The sequence below is a fragment of the Cheilinus undulatus genome, linkage group 8, assembly GCF_018320785.1.
Source record: "Cheilinus undulatus linkage group 8, ASM1832078v1, whole genome shotgun sequence".
NCBI lineage: Eukaryota > Metazoa > Chordata > Actinopteri > Labriformes > Labridae > Cheilinus > Cheilinus undulatus.
This window is the reverse complement of record NC_054872.1, coordinates 23,333,182-23,359,724: the sequence shown is the minus strand read 5'-3', so window position 1 is coordinate 23,359,724 and position 26,543 is coordinate 23,333,182. Positions and strand designations below refer to the sequence as shown.

Below are 26,543 nucleotides of genomic sequence, written 5' to 3'. Positions count from 1 at the left end.
CATATCGGACTTTTTTAATTTGTTGAATGTTTTGTCCAAGTGTTTATAACTTTGTAAATTTATACTGTACTTTGTAAAGTTGTTTGATGTTTTGTTAAAGTGTTTCAGATTTTGAGATTTTGTATTGGACTTTCAGGCCACCTTAATTTTCTCATTTTATAGATAATTTAAAAAACTTACACATGAGATTTCCATGTAGGTATCCATTTATCCAGGTCATGATAATCCAAAGATTTGTCAAAAGGGCACTTGGGCTTGACTAAGGTTCAAGGACTGTAATCAAGTCTAGTTGCCCTTTTGGTAAAGATTTGGATACACCTTTAATATTTCCATGAGGACTTGCACATAGATTATCTCCATACTCAGCAATACTCTTATATTATGGTTTATAAAGGAATACATTTCCCTCATTTTTGACAAGCAATCTTGTCAAAAACAAAATGTAAAACAAACTTCAGACAGACTGACAGAGATTTAATTTTGTTGATGTTCTTTAGCTTTGATAAAACTGCACACATTAGTTGAGGTATTTATTTACAGGCACCTGTCCCAAACAATTATTTTATATATGCCTATTACTTAGGCTATAGATGACAAAGGACAAATGTAAAAGTTTTTCAAAAAATATTTTTAATTTTCATGTTATATATTCTCTTCTTTGAGAGAAAACCAAGAAATGTGTTCAGAGGGAGTTCATTAACCCCGAGGCTGACTCTCCCTCTGGCCTTCACCTCAGCGTTTATCGTTGTGTTTTGATAGGAAAAGGTAGTAAAGTGGTCTGGACCCAGATATCACTTTACACACCATATTCAACAGTCATTAGTCATGGCCTGGCTTCACGATCCATTCTAATTATCATTAGGTCATATTTGTCTGGAAATCCCACATGTGGGTATAAAAAGAGGGTCAGAAACTGGACTCTTCAACAGTTCAAACTCTTCAAACTTTCTTCCAAGCATCACAAGCCACTTTTCAGTACGTCTTTGTTTGGTAAACTTGCGGTCAGTAACCCTACAGTAGTGAAGTTTAGCAATATGTTAGTTTAGCATGTATGCTTTTCCAGGTATGCCTGGGTCAACATCAGAGCATGGCCTCACACCACTGTATGTCAAAGTTAAAATTCATGATCTCTGTATTTCTTAGCAATTTATTCACTTGGTTTAAAACCAGCAGATACAAATAATGAGGGGAATTTTCATTGTATTCTTTGAAAATGTTCCCCAGGCATTCTGGACTTCTGATCTTATAAACTGCATTTTCATGAGGGCTTGACATGCTGCCAAATGCCAGATTTACTGTAACCTTTAAATGAACGCCTCTCTCCAAGTGTACCTGCGCTGTATTAGCAGCAGCTCAAGGTGAAGTGAGATGTACCAGACACTTTGCCCATCACACACAGAGAGTTCAACGACCTGTAAAACTGAGAAACATTCAAGTCAATATTTGATGACAACCTTGGAAGAAAAGCAAACTGTGGTTCAGTTTGTGAAGAATATGTTGACACAGTTCTCTGTCAAGCTATCCAATGACTGTCCCATTAAATCTCTTTATTTTATCTCACCATTTTAATGCATTTTTAAAGTTCAGATTTTAATGGTAAAAAAGTCCTGTACTAGTGCCAGCCATTACATCATGCCTCATTAAACCTGGATCGCATTCCTGCTTGATGTCAGAATACAGCAGTTGTTCCACTTATAGACTGAAGGACATTTTATTTTTACTGTCCTGGTTGGAGATAAGCGTCTGTCCTCCGTGTCCGTCTCTGCCTGCTCCTAACCTCCATAAACACACACCTTATCACACACATTTACAACTGTCAGCGTGCTTCATGGAGCCTAAGGACTGCTGGGTGCATTACAGGTCACTCTGTTGAGAGGATCACCTCCTTAGAGATGCTGTTTTTATCAAGTATTGCAAATCCATTATGACTGGGCTGAGCTCTCATGACTGTACATACAGTATGTCATATCCTAAATGAGTTATCACTAGAAAGTATCAGAATGACATTACTGTATGAAGAAAAAAAATCTAATGGAGAAAAGCAGTGGTTCTCTGGTCTATCCTCAGGACCCACCAACACGTCCTTGTGGAAAATCACGACCCTAATTTATAAAAATGTACAACCATCAAAGCCTAAGGGAGATAAAGTGGAAGCTTTCTGTGGCCCAACCAGATGGGGTGCCCATGGAGGTAGGGAAAATCATGGTCCACTGTAAAGTTAAGCTGTGATCACATTATTTTATTCTTAGCCTGAATAATAGCTTCTTTTATTAAATAAAAAAAATAATTTTAATAATTTTTGCTGTAGTACAATATAGCTTTTTTCAAAATGTAAATCCCTTTCTTTCAACAGAATTATATAAAAAAAAAATTCAATGTGAATGGGTATAATGACTAAACTATATGAAGTAATGTTAGACTTCTTTGCTAAGAAATGATGTACGATAAGGTCTGGATGCCAAAGAATGAAGAAGAGGGAACTGAAATAACTCTAAGGGAAATATAATGTAATAATTGCGAAAAGAGATAAAAAAAAAAAGTTGAAAAATTTGCACAAAAAGGTTAAAAGTGGCAAATCAGTTCAAATTAATAACAATTGGAAAAGATATAAGGTGTCAAAAATGGGCAAAATTTGGTGTCTTAAGTTGGGAAAAGGGGTTAAAAAGTTTCAAGAATAGGTTAAATATGGCAAAAATGTGCAAGCTGTGGCAAACAGTTGTTAAAATATGCAATAATGGGTTAGGGAAGGTTAAAAAAAAGGGTTAAAATGGCAGAAAATTGTGAAAAGCAGTTAAAAAGTGGAAAAATGCTTAAAGGGCCTATGAAAAGTGACATAAATGGGTGTCTTTTGTAGTGAAAAGCAGTTAAAACATGGCAAAAAAAATGGTAAAATGTGAAAAAAGAAATGTGGCAAAAAAATGGACAAAAACAGTGATGAAACACAATTAAAAAGTGGCAATTATGAGTAATTTGAACAGCTGAACTTACAGCTTCATACACAATTCAGCTCCGGGATAAAGTAACTGCTCGCCAGGATGCAAGCACTGATGCTACTGGTCCAACAGACATGCACTGATATCAATAACTCTTAATCGGGTAGGGCCCATTTTCTGGGTTTTCCAGGGGCCCAGCCAATTCTATGGGCAGGCCTGTTAACCACTCACATTCATTTAAAGAAAGAAGCTGTAGTTTGGACTTCATAGAGCAAAACAATCACTGAATGAAGAGACAGGACAAAAAAGATGTTTTAAATGTGCATCATTACAAAAGCCCCGGGTGGACATGTATGTGTATATTTTATCTTAATAATTTAACACATAATTATGGAAAACTACCTTTCTTGTCAGCAGATGACATGATCTAAGACCAGAGCTACAGAAATCATCCAAAATGTGCTTGTTATCATGCCAAAGACAGAGAAAATAAAATGAATGCATGTATCTTTCATACATAATGGATGTTTTTCCACAATATTTATTTCCCAGCAGCCTCCTGAAAAACAACACTTCAACATCCTTTTCGATCCCAACCCACCAGCGGAGAGCCAGTGCTCTAGTCTAGAGGAAAGGATGAGTAAAGACAGTGATGGAGTAAAACAAACACTCGGTGACTGGTGCTGCCAGTAGTGTCTGGCTTATAATCTCTTTATTGCGGTCATTCACTTCATGCACTGACCTTGACTCCAGCGCTCTGTGGTTCAAGTCTTCCTCTGAAACTTCCCTCCTGCGATTCTTTCAGGCTTCTCGGCTCAGAAGAAAAGCACATAACATGTTATATATTGTGTCACCTGTCACTATAAAATGTGCTAAACATTCAGGCTGGTTCATAGTGAGCCACTAAAAAGGAGTGCTTTGTTTATATGTGACAATAATAAAGTCATTTGCTTATCAGTGTTAGTCCTCCGTGCCAGGCACCGTGGAGATAATGAATTAGGGTAAACTTATTTAAATGATGACTGGATCATTGAGCCACTTGTTACACACACCATAAAACTATACTGGAATTCCATTAATTTAATGGGACAACTTTCATTGTTTCAGACTCAAAGATTTCTATCGATTCACTAGGTTTTAAATATAATAAATATAAATATTTAACCCTGTGGCCTTAAAAGACCACTTTGCTTTCTTAATATGATGAACTGTCCATTTTTTACCATCCAAAGAATACACAGAGAACTAGCAATTTAAGAAATTCTATAGCCAAGGACGTTCAGAGGGTTAGGAAGAAGGATTTTTGGATCACTCCCACCCACAACACATGTTCACTGGTGGATCTCTGTGCACTGATGCTGTTTGCTCTGTGTTTGTGTATTGGATGTTATCCTATTGAGTCAACTGTAAGTGGTATTATTGGAAAGTGGAAGTGTTTAGGAACAACAGCAACATCATTTTAAACCCCGATGCCTCAGCAAATGTCTTCAATGGTGAACTATGATAACATTTCTCTGTAGCATTGATTTCATTCATGCAGAGAGAAGTGTTTTCCTGAAGACGAGTTTTATTCCAAAAATTAAAACAGGGGTGCTGATATCCTTCGTGGTCATGTTTGCACACCCACTGTTGTCCTCAAAACTGGAAACCTCACGCTCCTTACCTGCATGTTATTCCCCATGCTCTGTCCCCACTTTCTGACCAAATCACTGTCCTGTCAATGTAAATAGAGGCAACAAAAGCCTCCACAAAAAAAAATCATAAAAAACACAACTGCAATTAAAACATTTGGACATTAACCCTTTAAAGCATGAAACTTCAAATAGCTGGAAAATTCAAATTGAGATTTTTATTTAACCTTCTACTGAAATCCCAAAAAAGAAAGAAAAATAAATATCACATATTTTTTTCCATATCACATTTAATGCATTAGACATTTCTGGTAATTGCTTATCTGCAAGAAGGTACTTTTTATTATCAGATTTTTAAGGAATTTATTGATCATGCTGATTGGACTGAGGTCTCACAAAATCGTGTTTCAAATATGATACAACTGGCTTTAAAGGGTTTAGACTAGGGGTGTCCAAACTATGGCCCATGGGCCAATTGCAGCCCATTGTTCATTTTTGATTGGCCTGCAGCAAATTCTGGAAATAAAATGATATATGGCCCCCAACAAGATGATGAAGCTTGTGTTCAACTGTATTGTACTTTTTAGTTTCAGTGCTACCATGTTGATTCTGTAAACAAACATTCTGATGAGAAGAGATATTGATTAATAATGCCTTGATAGATTATTGCAGCAAAAAGCAGCACGAATAGCATTTCAGAGGCAGAGTCAAACAGGGCCCCCAAATTCTGAAAATGTCTGTTTGCCTTCTTAGCCATTAACAAGCCATTTAGGTGCATTCAGTCGCCAAGCATAACTTACACTGGATTCGTCATACCCTCAAGGCAAGGAATATAAAAACAGCCCCACCATTCTTATATATTTCTGTATGTGGCCCTCAGGGGAAAAAGTCTGGACACCCCTGGTTTAGACCAACCCCTTATAATTATTATAAAATGTAATTTTCTAAAGTCTCATCCCTTTAATTTCCCACTGTTAAGCCAATATCAGGTCATGCTGATATTTTGAAAGCAATCATTTAACTCTGTTAAATGGTGTTAAAGTATAAGGAACCTAGCTTAAATTAAAAAAAACATAGTAATAAGATGATGGATGCCTTATACAGAGGCAGTGCTAGGCTTTCTCCTGTACAAGCCTGTATTCTGACCATCTGGAAATTTAGGAGGTTACCACGCTCATTAACATATACAGTTATTAAGTAAACTTGGTCATGTTACAGTGGCAGCAAAGCGAGATGTAAATGATCAAATGTAAACATTTGTGTGGATTATGTTTTTTTTTTTGTTTTTTTCTTTTTACTTTACTTTAGAAAAACACCCAAAACAATAATATGGTGTAACTTTTCTTTGGAAAAACTATTTCTTGTAAATATTATGCAAACATATCATCATATAAGTATATGTCTTTATAAGTGCTGTCAACATTTTTGATTAATTTTGATTCATTAACCACAAGAGTGAAAAATGTATGCTGATTGGCACTCTGGTACTCTGGACTGTCTGTCCTTGGTCTCCACCTCTCCTGTTTCAAAAGCTGAAAAAGGTTTTCATTCCATTCAGAAACATGTCCTTTCTGCTTGTTTTGTTAGTATTATTATTATAGTACAATGATTAAAAAGAGGGGAAACTTTAGATATAGAGATCCCCATGCCTGTGTTCACCTAGGGCCCCAAAATAGCTAAATCTGCCACTGACAATTTAAAGAAATAGTCTGAAAGGGAAGCAGTCATAGTTTTTTTTTGTTTCGTTTTTGTTTGTTTTTTTAACTAAGCTTAGTTTAACGTACATTTTTGGGGGAAAAGAGTGTCCCATTTCTGTTCAAAATAGTGAAGAAGAGAATAGAATGTAAAAAATACATAATCTGAGTGACATAATCTATTTGGTTACTGTAACTGGATTTAAAGCCAATCTTTGGTGGTTGCTATATTGAAAACAGCGTCCCTAATATCCCATTACTTATCCTTAAAACCAAGAGACAAGCCAAAACAATTTAACCCCATAAAGACATAAAGACATAATCTTTTCAGTCCAAAATAGCTTAATCTAAGTAAATACATTGTGAGTTTGATTTCTGGTATTTGCCATTGAAACAAGGAATGTAAGATTTTGTAACATAGGGTTACTGGCCACAGGCTAATAGAGTATGGGGGTCCTTTGTATGGCAAACTTTGAGAACCCTGCTTTAGCCAAGCCTTCATTATTTAAGAAATATTTTAATGATACTGCAGATTTAAAAAGCCGATAGATTGGGCAGTTAATGACACAAAAATAGGCTTTTAACTCTCCTGTCTTGCTCTTTATCTAAAATAAGATGAATTTATTTTTAAAAAATGAACAGCTTCCACCTCTTCAGGACATAACTTGTAGGTCAATGCCCTCTGTCTCTGCTCTGGCCTCTTTCCAGCGGTGCAGGTGTGAGCTGGCAGTGTGCAGGGACACAGAGTGGGGCTGATTACCTCTGAAGTCCTTGGTAGCTTGGTACGGCCTGGGTTAATGACACCGGCTACAAGATAAGGCCCAACCCTCTTGATATCCAGGCCTTACTCCACTGGCTCCGCTTCATTGAGAAAAGCTTATCGGTTTCCCGGGGTTATTCCAGCAGTCACCTGGCAGAGCACATGGTTGTTTTTCACAGAGTATTGACAAGTCAAGGTCCACTTTGCAGGCTGGGCTGGCTATATAAATACAGGAGCAGGGAAGGAAGCAGCAGAAACTCATAAGAACTCGTACACTTAACCAAATAGCTCTCTACAAGCTATAAAATGGATAACAGATGTCTTTGTGCAGCCAGCGGCGACAGGCTCTCCAACCCTATCCTCTACAACATCCTGAGTCAAATGGATAACAGCAAAGCAAGCCAAAACAGCTTCAACTACACTTCAATACCTCATAGATGCAACTGTGAGCAGCGGAGGACTGTGTGCTTAAAAAGGCCATCTGAAGTCTGCAAAGAAGCCTCAGCAGTCCTGGTGAAAACTGTCCACTTTATGAAGAACTTACCTGCTTTTAGCCAGATGCCTCCAAACGACCAGTTTGCGCTTCTCAAAAGCTGCTGGGCACCACTCTTTATCTTGGGTTTGGCTCAGGAGCGTGTGGACTTTGAGGTGATGGACACTCCTGCAGACAGCATGCTGAAAAAAATTCTTCTGAACAGGAAGGAGAGCCCTGAGATGGAGAGAGAACAGCCAACCATGGCCGGTGTCAGCAAGCTCAAATCCTGCCTCAAAAAGTTCTGGAGTTTGGATTTGAGTCCAAAGGAGTACGCGTACCTCAAAGGGACCACAATATTTAACCCTGGTATGTATTCATCTTGTGTTTTCAACAGGAAACAAAAAAATCTCTCCAAAAGGAACAAAAACTTTGTTATTTAACTCTTACTTATTCTTTTTGCATTCAACAGATGTCCAGGATTTAAAGGCAGCTTTGTTTGTCGAAGGCCTGCAGCAGGAGGCTCAGCACGCCCTCAGCGAGGTGGTCCAGCTCCTTCACCCAGGGGGTAGGGAGCGCTTTGCTCGGATCCTCCTCACAGCCTCCATGCTACAGAGCATCACGCCCGGCCTCATCTCTGAACTGTTCTTCAGGCCTGTGATCGGCCAGGCTGACCTGCTGGAGCTGCTGGTCGACATGCTCTTCTGCAGGTAGAAGAGGACGTCATCGGACTGAAAAAAACTTTATTAAAGACAGAAGTGGTGCAGAAATGTGTGTATGGTGGACTGCTCAAAAAAGCACTTAGTATATCCTTAAAAAACTGTAAATAGTTAAATTTGATTTTATGGAATGTCTAGCTTTACATTCAAGTTCAGGTCACTTTAGCCCAGACTGAAAGATTGTATCCTCTTAAGTGGAAAATGTGAATTTTCACATGAAGACAGACTGTACCTACAGTTCATGTGCTCTATTTTATGTTTAAGATGCTTTCTGTTGTGAAAAAATGCATGTCTGCATTTTGTGTTTGCATATTAAATAAATATATTTTTGTACATAAAAGTCTCTGTCATTTCAAAAGAAGCACCTCAGCCAAAACTAACACAACATTTCTTTCATGTGCCGGGCATTAACCCCAAAAATGTCAACCTGTTCTGAATCTCCTCATCCTTTTAGTTTATTTGTTGGGTTGTTTGTCAGGAAGCAGGTATTTCCAAAGATTGAAAATGTGTCTGCGTGGATTTCCTGGAATAATAGAAAATGATCAGGTGAAATGTTATCGTGAGCATTGCAAAACAAAAAACAAACAAACAAAAAGAAAAAAACCTCATAGTGACACACAGCTATTTAGTCATGCACTGTTCTTGTTTTACAAGATATTTGACCAAAGTTAACTGATTTTGTTGTATAGCAGGACTTATTCTTAAACTGTACACCTAATAAAACATGTAAAAATTATACAATTTTACAACAAGACCCCACTGGTAAGCTCACTTTCCTGCTGTGAGTGTGAATTTTTTACTACAGCTTCTCTCAGCTGTGTGAGCTTACTAATAAAGCTTTTTAACCTATATATTAAATGTTTTGTCATGATTTTAGTTAGTATTTGCTTATTATAAAGTTGTAAATTTACATGAAACGAAACTCAAAACAATGGTTGGTAGCCCCAGTTTACAGAAATGTCTCTTTTAAGTGTAGAAGAGAATGAAAATGCGACAATTCTGGGCTGATAGTGTAATTATTTCTTTGTTGATCAGTCCCAACAAGAAATGGCGTCAACTGTATGATTTTCTTCCATTAATCAAAATTTAATTTGACATTATAAGTAAAAAAAAATCTACATTTTGATTCAAGTAAAAATACAATTTTTAAATTTACTTCTACAGAAGTTTTAAACTCAAAAATGTTAAGGTTTTTTTCTCTAAGTTAGTAGATCCTCTTCATCATTGAATCTTTTAAAGTGGCGCTAATACACCATTATAGTAATGGATAGTTTTTTAGATCTCTTGGCAAGAATCTGTTACCTAGGTAGACCCATTATGTAGGGATTTTGTCAATGAAATAAATCAAAATTGATATTTAATTTTTCCAAGTGTGGCCTGAGCTTTTCTTTGATTCAACTGGTGGTGGTGGTGGTGGTGGTGGGGGGGGGGGGGGGTCGTCTAAGGAAAAAGGCTGGTAACCACTGGTGCAGAGATTGATGATGAATAAAGAAATAGACTTAAGCTGATGTTGGCATGTCTGCCTGGCATAAACTCCACTGGCATATTCACAGCTGATATAGGGCAGATTTTTACAGCTAAAATATTAGTCGCAGATATCGGCTAAAATGTTCACATCTGCCAATACCAACATCATGCTGATGATATCGTGCATCCTCAAAAGAAGACGTCAGTATTGACTAATTCAAATCATGACACAGCAGTGAAGGCAACTGGGTTAAGCGTCTTGCTCAATGACACATTGATACATGACTGCATGAGCTTGTGATCGAGTCCTTCACCTTCCAGCTGAGAGATGACTGGCTCTAGCTAATGTGCCAATGTCACCCCACAAATGAGAGGGTTTAATGCTCTTTAGACCACTTGAACTTTAATTTGAAATCTGAGCCAAAACACCTCAGAAAACTGTTGGCTTTAGTGTCCATGTTACCATGGCACTTTGGCGCCCTCTAATGGACAATAATTGAAATCATAGCCTCACAGAGGTACTTCAGATGTTTGAATGACTTAAATTTCCATTAAATGTGCTTCACATATTAAAATATTACAAAGTAAAAGCCAAAATGCTAAGCAGTCACATTTTCCCCTCACAAAAGCATGACAATGAAGGATTTATATGATCAGTAAAGTGTGCTAAAATAAATCAGTGCTTGAAGTTTACCTCAGTGCTGTTTTTAATGTGGTCTGAGCTCTTCCTATATGGTCTGTGGCATGTTAGTTGTGAAACAGCGAGCCTCTGCATGACACCTCATACAGGTAAAACAGGAATGTGCTGGTGGGGGCAGAGAGCCAGAGGAAACGGGGTTACACAGGGCAACTGAACGCACCACAAACAGCATGACTAAGAGCAAAACATTTGGCAGAGAGAAGCTCAGATGATGAACTCATTTGCAGTTCACCTGGTAAAATTTCATCTTGTGAAACAACTTATTGTTACTCTCAGCACAGATCACACAGTTTTAAGATAAAGACACATTCTAGTGTGGCTGGCTATCGTTTAAGGGGATTTTTGTTTAATTCTGAAGACTTGCTAATAAACAAGACACTTTTTCCTTCTGAGGAGCTCCTATTTCTTTTACTGACTGTTTTTAAACTGTTAACAAACGACTCTTGAGCACTGAAATCTGCTCGCTGAATGTGTGTATTATCGCATGTACAATTAACAGCCAGCCATCTTTAAAAATTGAACATTTTAAGTACATTTGGTTAATTTGACCCCAAATTTAAACTAGGACTTTGGGATGAGTTCCTGAAATCACTCTGGGTTTCTGCACTGCTTCTTCCTTCTGCTATGAACGACAAAGACAAACCCCAGGATTTTATTTCCTTTCTGCCAGAACCAGCCAAACAAGTTTCTTCTTTTTGCTGAGGGCAGAATAAGCCTGCCTGCTGCAACACAGTGACCTCGGGGAGATGAGCTTGACAACAATAATCCAAGAGATAAAGAGGAAAAGTAGGCTGAAGAGACAGAAAGCAATGCGACAGAGTGACTCAGTGATATACGAGAGCAAGTGATTAGGTGCACAACACATGAAGCTTTTAACAGTCATACAGCTTAGATGTGATATTTTAGCTTCTGTCTATGGCATGAAGCTTAGTATATTAAAAATGTTCATCTTTGCAGTAGATAAAAAGATATTTCCTTTGGTTATAAAATGTGAAAAGCCATACACAAGCATGGATATTTTTATTTTGTTAAAAAACAGGGCTTATCTTGAATAAAAAAAACTTTTGACAACCAAGAAAGTAACATTTCCTTGAAATATGTACATCAAAATATGGCTTAAGAAAGCAGTTTTCAGGTCAAAATATGCTCTAAAGGAGTCTAAATAGCAGGAGTCACATACACACAGTACATCAACAATGGCTTACAACAACAATCACACCGTCAAAAATGAGGACGGTTATGTTTTGGTATCAGTTTCTGTCCTCTATTCTGACTGTGAAGATTGTGCAGAGGAGTGTAGTCATGCCTCTTTAAACACTGAACACAAAATCGTCTTTATCTAAAAAAATAGTTTCCTCAGAGGGTCATCTGCTGAAGAGATTAAAAGTCCATGAATTTAAGTGACAGCAAACATCAGCCAGACCACTAAAGAGTCAAGTATAGCAGGCTGTTATAAAGGTGCTCCAGTCAGTAACAGTGAAAAGAAATGACAGAAGAAATGCAGTGTCCATCTGGTTCCCTACATCACTTTTGTTTGTTTTCAGAGAAGCAGAGGAGCACCTGAGGAGTCTGTTTCAGTGTCATGATGGTAGGCTGAATATGCTGTGGCTGTGCTGGACGAGTATGCTGCAGGAAAAAAAGGAGAAAAAAAAATTTAACCCACTGCAAAGAAAGCACATCACAGTTTTATTTCATGCAAAAAAAAAAGCGTGAGGGTAGTGAAAACACAATGTGTTGCATCCTCAGTGTAAGACATGTAACAAGACACCCTGTCCTTTAAACAGCCTCTTTGCAAAACAACAAACTTCTGCACAGTAATCCATCTGTAACCCAAGTTGTTCCCTAAAATGACATAAGACCGTGGCGTATATTTAATGTGACTCAGATGGGCGGTGTAGCATGACCGCTGAGCTGCAGGGAAGAATGGGGGGCAGATTGATGGGTGGGTGTAAGGTGGCAGATGAGGGGAGGAGGCAGCTAATGAGTGAGGGATTGTAATATGTGGAGAAAAGGGCAGGAATGCAGGGCTTTCACTGCGGAAAGAGGTGGTATGTTTGAGGAAAGTGGAGAAGAGGTGAGAAACTGCCTACAGCTGCAGCAGCTACAATGGACTGCAAAGAATGAGCCTCACATACGATTTCACAGAGGTGGTAATTACATCTCAATGCCCAGGACCAGTAACGCTCCATCAGTGTACAATTATTAATAAAGAGTGCAATACTTTTAACCACCAATTATACTCCTGTGAACCTGAGTCGTCTTTATTCTGGATCCTATTCAACTCTTGGTACCTCTCATATTCATTTATTTGATTCAAATTAAGGTGTTACAGAAAATCCCCACATGCACTCACTTCTTCCGCTGTAGTGTCTCATTTTCCTCGCCAGCTCATCCGATGGCGTCTGCTCTGACACTTTGACCTCTGGAACTGCGGCAGAGCAGAAACAGACAAAATAAACAAAAGAAGACATGTCAGCAGACACAAACACACTATAGTTTTAAAAATAACCACTTAAACTCTGCTGGTGAAACATGTTTATGAGGGCTGCTTCTACCTGTTTCAACTTGTCTGGGATTAACCAATTATTATTATTAGGTCACAGCCTGTAAAATGCCCGCTGTCTCTAAAACTAAAAGGCGAACAAAAATTCCAACAGACTATGAGTCATTTAAGGAAGCAGATCATATGATCAGGTATGGTGGAGAAAGCAGGGTGGTATCTTATTGTTTGAAAATAATGCATGATGGTCTTACAGTCACTACTAATGAAAGTGTTGGTCATGGTTTCATTGCCGCTGTCAGGCAGGGTCCCATCACTCCTCCCGTTAGGCCGCTGCTGACCCGTCGAATGTGGGCTCTTGTACCTCTTGCCCTTCCTCGTGCTGATGCGGATGACCCCATGCACCAGCTTGCACTCAGCCTCCTGCTCCTCCAGGTTGTAGTCCTGGGCGATGCTGTAGATGAGCTCACTGATCTCGTTGGTCTTACGGGAGAAAGAGGAGTCAGAAGTGCATTTGGCCAGCTGGTCGATCTGGTGCAGGGCGTAGAGCTCCAGCAGCTTCTTGGTGATCAAAGAGTCAATATCTGTGCCCGTGTCGCTCAGGTCGTCCAGGTCATAGTCCTCACGGGATAACAGGCTGGTGTTGCTGATGGGTCGTTGGGTTTCCCCCTTTCCAGGCGTGCGGGTCCGTTTAGGAGCAGGAGCTGGATAGCGAACGGTCTGACCTGCAATGCGGACATCTGGGTAGCGGAAGCTGTCACTTGTGGGCAGCTTAGAGACTTTAGGAGACTTCCTGGACTCCAAAGGGACACCACAAGTGGGATTTGTGACAGCCATGCCATTAGGAGGGTGAGGGTGAGGGTGAGGCTCAGTGACTGCTTTAGGGGGATGGTCTGTGGAGCTCTCATTAACAGGCAGGCAGGGCTCTTTGGTGCCATAAAATCCACAGGTCAGTACACAGCAGATAAGAGCCTTACAGCTGTTCCAGCCCATGGACGCACAGGAGCCACAAGTATGTCTACTGGCAGGCGTGCTGTCTGCCGACCCGGGAATAAATCCTATCGACTCCGAGCCTCGTCCTGTCCCATTTCTTGGATGGCTTCTGCTGCGACTGTACTTGTCCGAGTACCTGGGGTGGTCATTGTGGTGCTCGTGCAGATGCTCCCCATGAGGGTCCTTGTAGGAGTCTTGGCTGGCTGCACTCTCCCTAGATATAGTCCTGGTCTGGCGGTACTTTTCTGCTCTGGAGTTGGAGCTGTGGTGTTTGTGATGGCGGGAGGACTGGGGAGCCCCTGTGTTGTGGCCAGGCATGGCTCAGATGGCCTGGGACCTGATAAAAGAGGTATGATTACATAAAAAAGACAAAAGAAAAAAGTTATCCTCATCCCGTTTCAACACTGCTGAGGTAAAACACTGAAACCTTCATACAACCTTGTTTGAAGACGTGAGAAGTAAACTAAGCTTCCAGATAAGTAGCCTCCCTCAAGTACTGAGAATGTAAATAACCGAGTGCATTGATTGAAGCTCTGATAATACTTTTAGCTCTTTTCGTCGCGCCCTTGTTTGTCTCATATGAAGTTTCACACCAAAACTCATTCAACGTTCAACTGATTTCAATTTGACTCACTTACCGCATAAGAGGAAACACTTGTTGCTGTCTTTTATCCCAGGTAACTTGTTCAGCGAGCAAACCGCGGAAGTCTCACACAGAAACCTTGAGCTCGTGCCTCAAACACATAAAGAAAGACTCGAATTTCGACCGCCCTAAAACCTCCAGGTGAATTTACATCCAAAACCCGAGTCATGCACACCTGAAGACGCCTTCGTCGACCGAACTACACAACTTGGTTCATACGTGTCCGTCACCTTTTCTGTGAAACTCAGTCGAGTAGCTGAGAGTCTCCCAATGTTTGGCTATTACCTGCGGCTACTGCTAATCCCAGAATCTACACCCACCCACAGGTGAGAGGTGACGTCACGCAGGGCGGTCATAAAGCACAGAAGCAGGGAGAAATTACATCCATATTAGTAGGCTATGTTTTGGTTGGATGGAGAACAAATTTCCAGTCATCTGACTGGTTTAAAATAACATTTAACAGAAAAAAATGAGAAAAACTTAAACGACATAGTTTTGTATGGGGGGATGTAGACAAATTTAACTAAAATTGACAAGATGAAAACAATTTTAAGGGGAAGAGTGCACTACATCAAACAGCTACACAGACTAATAAGACAAAAAAGCTTAGAAAACACTGAACAGCAAGGAAACCTTGATTATATTTTAAGGATACATGATATTATCTGCATCACGTCAGTATCAGCAAATATTAACTGATTACAAAAATATTGTGCTGGCAGATATGATCATTTCTGTCTATATCCATCTACCCATCCATTATCTATACCGCTTATCCCGCTCGGGGTCGCGGAATGTCTCGATATTTACAGGGGATATATTCAGTGAAGTGTGCAGGGCCCTAACACTGACCCGTCCCCATTTAAATTCTTATGTTATCGAAAAAAGTACTTCTTGTCATTTATAAAACCAACCAAAAATGAATGATTTTTTTTGTTTTTGTTTTTTTTTTCCAAAAATGAATGTTTTTTAAATAAAGAAATGTCAGGTAGATTTTAAATGCCCATCTGGAGACTCTAAATGGACATCTGGTAACCAAATGACATCAAAGCTATGTAATAATACATTTAATTAATGTTAATCTTGATAACAAATTACAATCTTTTTTGTCATGTTTTAATAACCAAAACTTCTCAAAAAGAGGCCAATATATATTTATCTGATAATTTATTTGTTTAGCATTTATTATAAATATTTGTTAAAGTAATACAGTTACATTACATGACTTGTTTTGTGTTTTCTAAAGGAAAAAAGAGTTGTTAAAAAAATGAAACAATTTACACAGATATTTAAATCTCATAATTAACAGTCGCCTTTTATGCCACTATAACATGACCAGTTTACTTAATATTTTGCATTTTAATAAATGTGTTCACAACTTAAAATTCCAATGTGAATATAAGCGGGTGCAGTAGAAAAGGGTTTAAGTATGTGTTTCTGTGGCCCCAAGCAATTGCCTGTCTTTGCCTAATTTCTAACATCCACCTCTGTATATATTGGGCGTACATATCAGCAGTATATGGACCTTAAATATTGATAAAATATACGAGTGCATCATCAGATATGGTTGCCCTCTCAAGGAGGCCTACCGTGACTCCTGAACATTTTTAAAGATGTCCCAAACATAAAATAACTATCAGACTCTCCCTGCTCCACTCTCAGCTCCGTTTGATTCAGCCTCTCTTTGAACACCGGAGATACTTGGTGTTTTTGAAACAGAAAGAATTTGTTTATATCAGTGTAAGCTAAATGAGTTTGGAAATAGTAGCATATCAGAAACCTGCAAAATTCCAATATTGTGCATCCCTAAATATGTTTTAATATATTGCGGTACCCCTAGGTTCATATGGTGGATTTAGAAAGTATTAGGGCCCCCTTCATTTTTTTAATTTTGATGTTGTTTTTGCAGCCAGTTTTAAAAAAAAAAAGGAAAAAAATTACATCTCATCAGTCTCCACTATGTACCCCATAATGACAACGTGAAAACAGATGTCAGACATTTTTGCAAATTAATAAAAAAAATAAAGAAGAGAAAAACATTGATAGAAGTATTCGTACTCTTTGCAAAAATGCTTGAAATTTAGCCCAGATGCCTCCCATTTCTCTCAATCTTTGCTGAGATGTTCATGCATACTAATATCAATGTGATATTTCATGTTTTTTTTCCTTTTCATAAATTTGCAAGAAAAAAATGTAATAAAATTCTGTTTTCACTTTGTCATCATGGGCTATGAGATATAGGCCAATGAGAGAAAAAGTGTTTTTTAAAGCTGTAGCATCAGGTTGCAACATAAATCATTGAAGAAAGTAAAGAGAGTCTAAATACTTTCTGAATGCACTCTATGTGTGGATGATTTAGCATCTGAGAGGAAAAAAGAAAAAAATTGAGATAAAAAGGGAAATGTCTCGAAATATGACACAAATAACATAAAATGTAACTGATACTGCAGAAGTCTAATAAACAGGTAGAATGTGATACAATATAACTACTGATGGCCAAAAACTGAATTCTTACAAGACTGTTTCTTTTATATGTAAACACACATACATGCTGTAATCAAACACACACACATAGTTGTATAGTGTTGCAGGGCCAGCAGGTGTTTTCCTGAACAGTATATTTCATTCTGCCCTATTTTCTCCTCTATGGAAACACTTAATCACCCAAACTGTGAACTGAAGTAGTCAGGTCACCTGAAAAAGAAAAAGGTGCCTGTGCAGCTTGGTGTCTTGTGGTTTCACTGCAGTCACAACAAAACAGGAGAACAAGAAATCTGTCAAAATGTTATTTTATTTTAATCAATGTAAAGGGAAGTGTAGGATACTTGAAACATCTACCTTTTTAAATTTAGTAATACAAATGACATTTAAATTCCAACACAATGGGCACAGGGTTGATTCAAGTTAAGGAGTTTTCTTTATACTTCAACGAAGCGTACATGGTCTAATCATTCCTACTGTAAAGTGTCTACAGTCTCTAACAAACATTTTTCATGCCATCTATGTCATTTCTTGTGTAAGGTGTGTCTATCTGGTTATGAAACAAAAACAAATGCTGATGCCTCTTTATGAGCTACTGAACACCAGAATAAGATGGGTCTATATATGTAAAGTTATTTTAAAGCCTGTAATTGCTGCTGCAGGGTACCAGTCTGACAAAGTAAGTTACAGCATGCTGCAGAGACAGCTTTTGAAATCTTCCATGGCAAGGATTCTAAATTATTAATACTTTTGAGAGAAAAAGAGAAAAAGTGTGATTTACATTAATCACTACATGGACACGTTCATGACACAATCAAGAGCTAAGAGGTGCTGCTTTGTCCACAGGGAGGGCCACAATCATCTTAAACCAAACACTTCTGACAATAGCGTTAAACTGGTCTAAGACTAAACACCAAAAAGTAAAAAAAGATTCAATTGACAAAATCAAGATACTATTGAACTAAAACAAAACAAAATACCCAATAATAAGGTTATTATATAGATATAATGCTCTGGTGCCTATATAAAAAGGCACTTTAAGGTGAGGTTATAACTGCTATGTATATACAAGTGACTACCAACATCTTCTATTTACAAACCTAATCTAATTCACACTTTGTTCTGGCTTCATAGGCTCGATGGTGGAGAGGATGTCACGTGTTTGACCTGTGTGTCAGCAGGAATCTGGGTGATACTGCTGTTATTTGGCAGGTGCTTTGATGGGGCAGATCCTAAATGCCCCTGTACTCTGCTGCCCATATTACCTGGCGGGATGTGCCCCAGCCTAGGGTCTGAGTCAATCTCATACCGGTAGTGATACCCCTCCAGCACGTCCCGACATGCATCTCTCATTTCATTTATCCACTTCTTCATACCTTTACGATTCAGATAGAGCACAAAAAGAAACACCATTCCCACAAACCCGAGCACCAACCCAAGGAAGACATAAGACGTCTGCAGGGTGAGGTCGGCCACCTCTTCTGGGGCTAGAACAACACATCCAATGGCCTGACTGCTGAGCCCACGCACCTGGGTGTCACTTAAGCTTCTTGGGGAGGCACACCTCACAGCCTCTATGTCCACATGAACTCTGGATTCATTCAGCCAGGACACAAACTCACGGATCTCGCAGGAGCATGTGTAGGGGTTGTCACCAAGAAGGATGCGGATGTTGCCAAGTTTTTCGAGCTCCTGCAGGGCGTCAGCCCTGAAAGTCCTGAAGTCATTGCTCATGAGGTCGAGCACCTGAAGATGGTTCATACCAGAGAAAGTCCCACTGTAGACAGCCACCAGGGAGTTGTTGGAGAGGAAGAGCTGCTGCAGGTTGGGGAGGTGGGAGAACATGCCAGGGGGCAGCAATGCCAGGTTGTTCCCAGAGAGGTCGAGGCGGAGAAGACCTCCCAGGCCGCCCCAGCGCAGAGCTGTAGTGAGGTCTGTTAGGGCGGTGTAGTTGTGCAGCGAGCGGCTCAGGTTAAGCTCCTGAAGGGGGCTGCCAGGTATACTGAGGGCTTCTGGGTGGATGAGAGCCAGCTGGTTCCCACTGAGGTCCAGGAAGCGCAGGTTTAGGAGAGAAGAAAAGCTGTGGGACGCCATCTCTGTGATCCTGTGAACATCACTAACACTGTTTAATGTGTGGTCGCATAGTTACTATTATTTTCATGTTTTGATAAAACTTTCATACCTTTTTATGCTGTCGAATAAAAACACATTTAGAGTAACAGAAATAATTTATTTCTGAGATATACATCAAGAAAGTTAGCCAAAATATCCAAATATGGCTCAATAAATATCAATGAAGCAACAAAAAAACCGACTGACATTCTCACCTATTATTGCTTAATATGATGTTGGTGACATTCTCCAGCTCTGTAAATGATAGAGGTCCAATCCGGTGTATATTATTCCCTGTGATGATGACAGTCCTTGAAAATCCTGGAATATTTTGTGGCACTGTGAGCAGATGCGTGGAGACACATTTCACTGTGCGAGTCACAAAAAAACACTCACAGCCAAGAGGACACTCCGAGCACCGGCTTGATGAACACAGGAGGATTCCCAAAAAAGCTCGGAATGTGTAAGCACACATCTTTAAAGTATTGCAGATTAGAAATGAGAATTAAAAATGTAAACACAGAGCACAGCTGAATGGCAGGAAAGCTTTTGTCCTCACAACTAATCAAAATGCTGCAGAGGCGGCAAAGAGCGCTCCAGCGTAAGCTCCACTCTGGGAATAAAGGTTCCCTTGAATTGATGGAGTTCATAACACGCAGAATCTGCTGGATGGAAAAGGTGCGTGGTTCCCTTAAAGGTACAGAGGACGACCAGCCTGTGACCTACACCACAGTTTGTCAGAGGGGAGTGTGTGAACAGCAAATACTACACTAAGTCATATAAAACACATTTAAACTGATTTAGACACATTAATAAATAAAAGTGTTCAAAGATCACATCAAAAACAAACCAATAAAGTTCACAATAATTACTGTGATGTAGCATTGCTCATAGTTTGAATAATTCTGCAGTTAAAGTGACATTCAAGCATGAGGATGCAGTTAGACAGCATTTAAATTCTTTCAAATAATATACAAATCAGAAAAATACACTCATGTGAAATAAAAAGCTGTACGTATTTTCTGTATACACTGGAGCAGAGAGGGTTTTTACAGCACAAAACAACTATTTATCACATATGGGTCTTACATCATTCTATCTTTGGTAGCAGCTCAAATCTCTCAAACAATTATCTGATGAATACTTTCAGATTTCTTAAGCCAAGTTGGATAATTCATCACTAAAATGTGTATCTGCGGCTGCTGCTCTTGAGAAATATAACTCTGGTATTGCTCAGCAGGAGATTCTCATGTCCCTTCATATACTGCTGTATATAAGCTCAACACAGAACCTAACGTGAAAAACAGTTAATTTTAGACAGATGTTTGGTAGATACTAGAGTTTGTAAAGTCATAAATACTGATTACAGACAAAAAGCAGTTAAAAAATAAATAACTGATAATAAAATGACTCACAAACAACCTATGTCCTTAAATACCCTCCAAGATACTAGACAACCAACAGACACCAGAGTCTTTCAATCTAAATTCTTTAAACAAACATCCCATCAAAACACATCATTCATGTTAATAGTGTAAAGTCTGTGATCATATTTGGGTGAGCCGCTTCATTACTGCAGGTTGAACGTGAGGATGAACGTGGCAAGGACCCCGCTGAGCATGAAGAAGGGGAGCCAGGTTTTGAGGAACGCTGCCCAGCTGAAGGATACAGAGAGGGTAATGTGTTAGAGAAACATCTGGAAAGAGTGGGTGTGTGCAGCACGCTCAAACAAGGGCATGCGAGGTGTTGAAGTATCACATGTTCCAGTCTCTTTACTCCCAGAGGCCCACAGCTACCCTCTCCTCTCCCCTGAACGCACCCCAGCCCACGTTCTACTGTCCTCACCACCCGGTCTACACAGGGAGCCTAACCAGAGGGGTGACCTTCAGTGGTGACACTGGGGGAGCACTTGCTGTCAGTGATGAATTACTCGACTCCCCTCTAGTTTAAAAGGACTCCTGTGCTGTGGGAGCATATGAGCGGAGGCAGTACAAACTGTGACGCAAGCACTTCTCTATGTGGGTCAGCGGAGAATAATGAGGGGGATTCTCTGAGCCATATGTCTCTTAATGCTCACCAGTGAAAGCAGCAGTTTTTTCAAACAACGGGATCGTGTTAGTGATGAAGATGCTTCAGGTGTGTTTGGCTCAGAACCCTCAGGATCTAGCTTTCCCCCTACTTAGGGCTTTTGCCCCATCTCCCATTAAAACTTTTCCACCAAAGGTTTTTTTCTTAAGATGTTTTCACTCATGAACAGAACTCCTAAAAAATCCCTGAAAAAATGGGGGGAACTTCCTGGATTTTTGGTGTGCTGCATGCCGATTCCACCCAGACATTTTTCTGCCAGCTTTCCAGGGAAGAGCTGATGTTAGCAGGAAATATTCAGGAAATTTCACTGCAGGTGGACAGGGCAAGGACATTTAAATAGACAGCACAATCTTGGTAGTTCAGACTCTATTCAGCTTGCCACTATAATTTCATCCCATTACACGTAGCGCTGCTATACAGTGCCTATAAAAAGTATTCACCCTCTGGGATGTTTCATCCACTTAATGTTTTTATAAATCAATTGTGGTCAATATAATTTGGCTTAAAAAAACAAACTCTTTAATGTCAGGAAAAACTACAAAGTAATGTCAATTAAACAAAAATATGGAATGTTAAATAAGTGACTGCATAAATATTCACCCCCTTTAAAGTGACTGACCTAATTCAACAGAGATTTAAGCCAACTGGTGTTAGTAGCCTCAATTAGTCAAACTGTGATCACCTGAATGCAGTGAATGTATCTCAAGTGATCATACTGTCAAGACTCAGGCTGTCTCTTCAAGTCAAGGAAAGATCCTCGAACAGCTGTATGTGGGGGGAAACCACATCAGTGAGTGCTGCCGGAGGACTGTTCCAATGTCGAGGATCCTCAAAATTTTTCAAAGTACTGAGTCCTTCAAACAGAGAATTTTCAAGGATGCAGATATGGATCATCCACTTGCAGGAATTACCCACAATTCAATTTGCACCGTTTTCCTTTTCTTCAACAAAATGCGCAATATCAGAGGGAAACCCGGCCCTTGAGTGCTCAACACACTTTCAAATGTCCCGTTTCCTCGGTAAATTTGTTGTCATCATTACTGTATGGCTTCAAAGTCAAGCTGGACGGGCGGACCCTTCCTATGATGTAATTATGGACACACTTGCCTGTTCCAAACGTTTGTTCAAGAGTTACCAGGGAGGACTCTGGCCTTGCCTCCATGGGTCAGAGGATAGATACAAAAACATTTCAAAGGCACTGAATTCCCCCAGGAGTTCTGTTCATCACAAATTCATCACAAATTGTAAGGAATATGTAATGTGTGTAAATCTGCCTAGATCTGCCAAAATCACTGATCAGGCCAGAAGGAGACCAGTGAGAGGCCACCAAGACAGCTATGACTACTCTTAATGAGTTACACATTATGGAAGAGTGACAAATTACAGCCACCATTGAATGAAACTTATATTAAATCTTGACTAGAGTTCACCCAAGGCATCTGGGAGACTCCATGGTCAAGTGGAAGAAAGTTCTTTGGTCTGATGAGACCAAAATTGTGCTTTTTGGCCATCTAACAAGACGCTATGTTTGGTGGACACCAAACACTGCACAGAAGAGTGGTGGCAGCATCATGCTTGTTGGCATGCTTCTCGACCTTGAAAGGCTTGTAAAGATAGAGGGTATAATCTTATTTCAGTCTGCAAGAAAACCATGGCTTGGGATGGTTTAAAGACAACAAGTTGAAGGTTCTGGAGTTGCTGGGTCAAAGCCCAGACCTCAGTCCAACAGAGAATTTATGGCTGGACTTGAAAAGGGCTGTTCATGCCTGATCCCTGTGCAAACTGAAAGCTTGAGCAGTTTTTCAAAGGAGAATGGGATAAAATAGCAGTGTCCAGATGTACAAACCTGACTGAGACGTGTCCACACAGACTCAGTGCTATGATTACAGCCAAATGTGAATCTACTAAATACTGACTTGAAGGGGGTGAATATTTATGGATCACTTATGGATGCACTACACATTTTTATTTAATTAACATTACTCTGTATAAATCTGTTTTCACTTTGACACAGAGTTTTTTTTTTGTCATTACTTTTTGGTCAAAAACATCAAATAACATTGGCCATGATTCATTTAAAAAATCAACTAAAGGATAAAACATCCAATGGAATGAATACTTCTAAGGTACTGTATGTTTTCAGTGACCCTCTGATATTACAACTCACTTTCCATCCTGTTATGCATAAGCAGCCCATACATCATTTCTATGGCTTGGCATCTCTACATGTCATGTGCAGTGAAGCTGTTGACAATACAAATGTACGGCAGTGAATTAGCCACAACTGAGAAGCTAATGGTGCCTCTTTGACAGCTTTTATCCTTCATTTTGTCATAAATGTGTTTTGAAAGGAAACCACTAAATGCTATTTAGCAAATTAATTATTTGGGGTACTGGTTTGTGTCAACTGATTTCAACAAGTTAAATTATGAGGGGATTTTGATGACACTAGCACATGAGCCAGTTGGAGCTAAATGTTATGTGTATGATTGTCCCACGACACACGTAAATAATGCCATGCTTTTTGTTTACCAGCAAAATATCACATATCACAGCAGCTTACATGGCGGTCTTTAATGACATTACATGTCAGTGAATTAAGATAAAGGCATCCCAGACCAACGCCTTATGCTGTCTGAGCTATCAAATATCAAAAGTTTCAGTACAAATTAAGGAATTTCCACCCAACGAATAAAGAATCACCGCTTAGTATTCAAATGCCCAAAGCAGATGTGAAGCAATGCCAGTGCACTGTATAAATGGGGTGTCAAAGTCTCCTGCTGTGGTGCGTATACATGAACTAGCAAGTCAAGTCAAGAGGATTTCAGGGTAGCCTGTCCTGAAATTCTCTTGAAATTTTCACAAGGGAAAAATGCATTGCACAGATGGGGAGTCTACTGATGGAGAAATGGGAATGAAACCAGTTCAAGGCTATATTTTGATTTTTTTGTTTGTAATTTGTGCCATAATTAAAATCAACTTGGATGAAAGACAGAATGACGAGTTTGTGTTGTTTAACCCCTTGTAGAGGTGATGACAAAGATGTTATAAGGAACCAAGCTTAATAATGTCAGAGCTAACAGGACAGAATTGTGCTCTGTGTGTATGAATGTGGAGCTCTCAACAGTGTACAACTTAACTTCCATCATGCCACAAAGTGCAACCACAGAGTGGGCCAATGATATTACACCCTAACAGATGCAATATGTACATACAAAGGCATGATGATAGCCACTGTTTTAACTGCATTCTGTAAACAGCTAATGTGGTGAAAAGAAATAATGATAATTTGAGTATCAAAATTTGCAGACTCACTGTTTGGATATTTATCAAAAGTTACAAGCAAGGAGTTGTCTCTGTTACCTTGTACATCTATTTTAATACAGCACAATAAAAGTACTTCAACTTTGGTTGACAAAGGTATGATATTTAAAAAATCTGATTCCTCTTATCGGATTGCATAATACTGGACAATCAGCACCCTTTTTGCCAAAATTTCTCAGTGTCTCAGTGTTGTTAGCTCTTTATACTATGAAGATTTCCCTGAGATTGGAAGGGAAAAAAAGCAATTTACCAGTGCTGCTTTTTGACACGACAGGTCTAAAATAAATCAGTCATATTCTCCCAGACTCACTTCTGCCCGACTGTCTATTAAAACAAACAGCACAAATTATCCTTTAAGAGGACAACTTCATATAAACGTATTTATAGTTGACAAAGGACAAAGTGTTAAAATAGTTTGTTGTTCAATCTTACATGTCCTTGAACATGACACTCAACACTAAAAACATCTGCCAAATGATTGCAGTGAAATGATTACATAACATTAAATGGTACCAAAGTGACTTGCTTAAATGTCATTAGTATAAAGAAACACTGGAGCAAAATACAGCCAAAAAGTATATAAATAAAGACAAGGTGCAAATCTAAACTCTGATTTTACATGTGTACTGATACAAACAGCTGAATAATGTTAAAATACTCACCTGACATGTTTGCCATGAATAAAAGACAGCACACACAGGTTCACCATGTTCCATGATGTGCTGTTGTCATAGCGCATGAGGTTGAGGGCCATGGCAACATGGGAATGGCAGTTATCCAAGCACAGATTGTGCTTCAGACAAATAGGAAAGAGGTTGTCAATGTTATTCGATGAACAGTTTGTAAATACTTAAAACAAACAAAGAAACAAACAAAAACCAACACTGTCATACCGGTCGACACTTGTACTCTTCAGAAGCATCATAAACTGCTTTATCCCATGTTGCAGCACCATTACCACACACTTTGTCCACATCAAGCTTCCAATACCTGCAATGGGAGATCATAATAAATAGATGAGATGATTTGTTTTAATTATGATTGATGACACACTTTCAAAATACAATAGTTGATAAGAGTAAACATACTTAGTTGGTCTCCCAAAACCCATGTTGTCCTCCTGAATGGACCAGAAAACACTTAATTAGTCATGAAAATTAACTTTCCGCTGTTACTCAGTAGGATTATATATTTCTCTAATAACGAATTAAGTGGTTACGAGAAAATCAATGGAAGTGACAGCTCCCATTCATCAAACATTAAACTGTTTCTGCACTACACATTTTCATTTTTATCTTCCTGCACAACAGCATGTTTAAAAGATACGTCGGGGTGGATGTATGGCTTACTTAAGCTTTACAAAAGACACTCACCGAGACAAAATATGATCCTGCAAAATCCCTTATGATTCCAGAGGAGGTGCATATACCCATGTGACCAATGAATGGGAGCACCCACCTGCAGTATGCACACAGCACAAAACAATTACATTACATTGATACACTTGTGAATTCAGGAGCATTTATTGTGTAACAGAAGAGATATTAAGTGCATTAGTAATGGAGTAAATAAAGACAGACTCAACTAACGGCTGCCGTTAGCTAAATAACAGCCTGCCACAATAACGTAACAAGCTAAGATAGCAACACCAGGAAAAGAAGACGTGTTAGCTTCTTACGACAAAATAGGAATAGGCGTCCAAACAATGCAATAAGGATAGCGACTGTTTTTTCTGTCGTTTTTTAAGAAATCCCCGTGGTAGCTCATCATCACGTCAGTCTCATCTACCTCCGCCATCACTGCCCGGAGTGATGGAGTACGTTAGTGACGCACTTGTACGGAAAGCCAATAGGGGCAAAACTTATCTCCCTTTCCCAACCTGATTTAAACGTCGCCTACCGTCTATCAGTGTCTGATACCAACAGATGACCAACAAAGCATAAAACTACAGTTTTTTAAAAAACAGACTTTTGAAAGTGTCAGTAAGCATTGAAAAGATGTTCAGTTGTACACTGGTGGCCACTAA

At 39.2% G+C, this 26,543-nt stretch overlaps 4 protein-coding genes across 4 annotated transcripts; 1 reads left to right on the top strand and 3 right to left on the bottom strand.

Moving 5' to 3' along the window:
• The first annotated feature begins 7,289 nt into the window (after positions 1–7,289).
• Positions 7,290–8,424, top strand: nr0b2a (nuclear receptor subfamily 0, group B, member 2a). Its single transcript, XM_041794130.1, has 2 exons — positions 7,290–7,859; positions 7,963–8,424. The coding sequence occupies exons 1-2, from the start codon at positions 7,325–7,327 to the stop codon at positions 8,202–8,204; spliced, it is 777 nt and encodes a 258-aa protein (XP_041650064.1). The 5' UTR covers positions 7,290–7,324; the 3' UTR covers positions 8,205–8,424.
• A 2,955-nt stretch (positions 8,425–11,379) lies between these two features.
• kdf1a (keratinocyte differentiation factor 1a) lies at positions 11,380–14,820 on the bottom strand. Its single transcript, XM_041792743.1, has 4 exons — positions 14,508–14,820; positions 13,131–14,206; positions 12,730–12,804; positions 11,380–12,002 (listed from the first exon to the last, which is right to left on the bottom strand). Exons 2-4 carry the CDS (start codon positions 14,185–14,187, stop codon positions 11,917–11,919), a joined length of 1,218 nt encoding a protein of 405 aa, XP_041648677.1. The 5' UTR covers positions 14,188–14,206; positions 14,508–14,820; the 3' UTR covers positions 11,380–11,916.
• Positions 14,821–17,342: 2,522 nt separating this feature from the next.
• Positions 17,343–19,730, bottom strand: LOC121512965 (trophoblast glycoprotein-like). The gene is made up of 2 exons (XM_041792399.1): positions 19,321–19,730; positions 17,343–19,097 (listed from the first exon to the last, which is right to left on the bottom strand). Exons 1-2 carry the CDS (start codon positions 19,578–19,580, stop codon positions 18,122–18,124), a joined length of 1,236 nt encoding a protein of 411 aa, XP_041648333.1. The 5' UTR covers positions 19,581–19,730; the 3' UTR covers positions 17,343–18,121.
• Positions 19,731–19,880: 150 nt separating this feature from the next.
• LOC121512966 (transmembrane protein 222-like) lies at positions 19,881–26,331 on the bottom strand. The gene is made up of 6 exons (XM_041792400.1): positions 26,196–26,331; positions 25,891–25,975; positions 25,606–25,637; positions 25,411–25,507; positions 25,180–25,310; positions 19,881–20,763 (listed from the first exon to the last, which is right to left on the bottom strand). Exons 1-6 carry the CDS (start codon positions 26,312–26,314, stop codon positions 20,676–20,678), a joined length of 552 nt encoding a protein of 183 aa, XP_041648334.1. The 5' UTR covers positions 26,315–26,331; the 3' UTR covers positions 19,881–20,675.
• Positions 26,332–26,543: the final 212 nt, after the last annotated feature.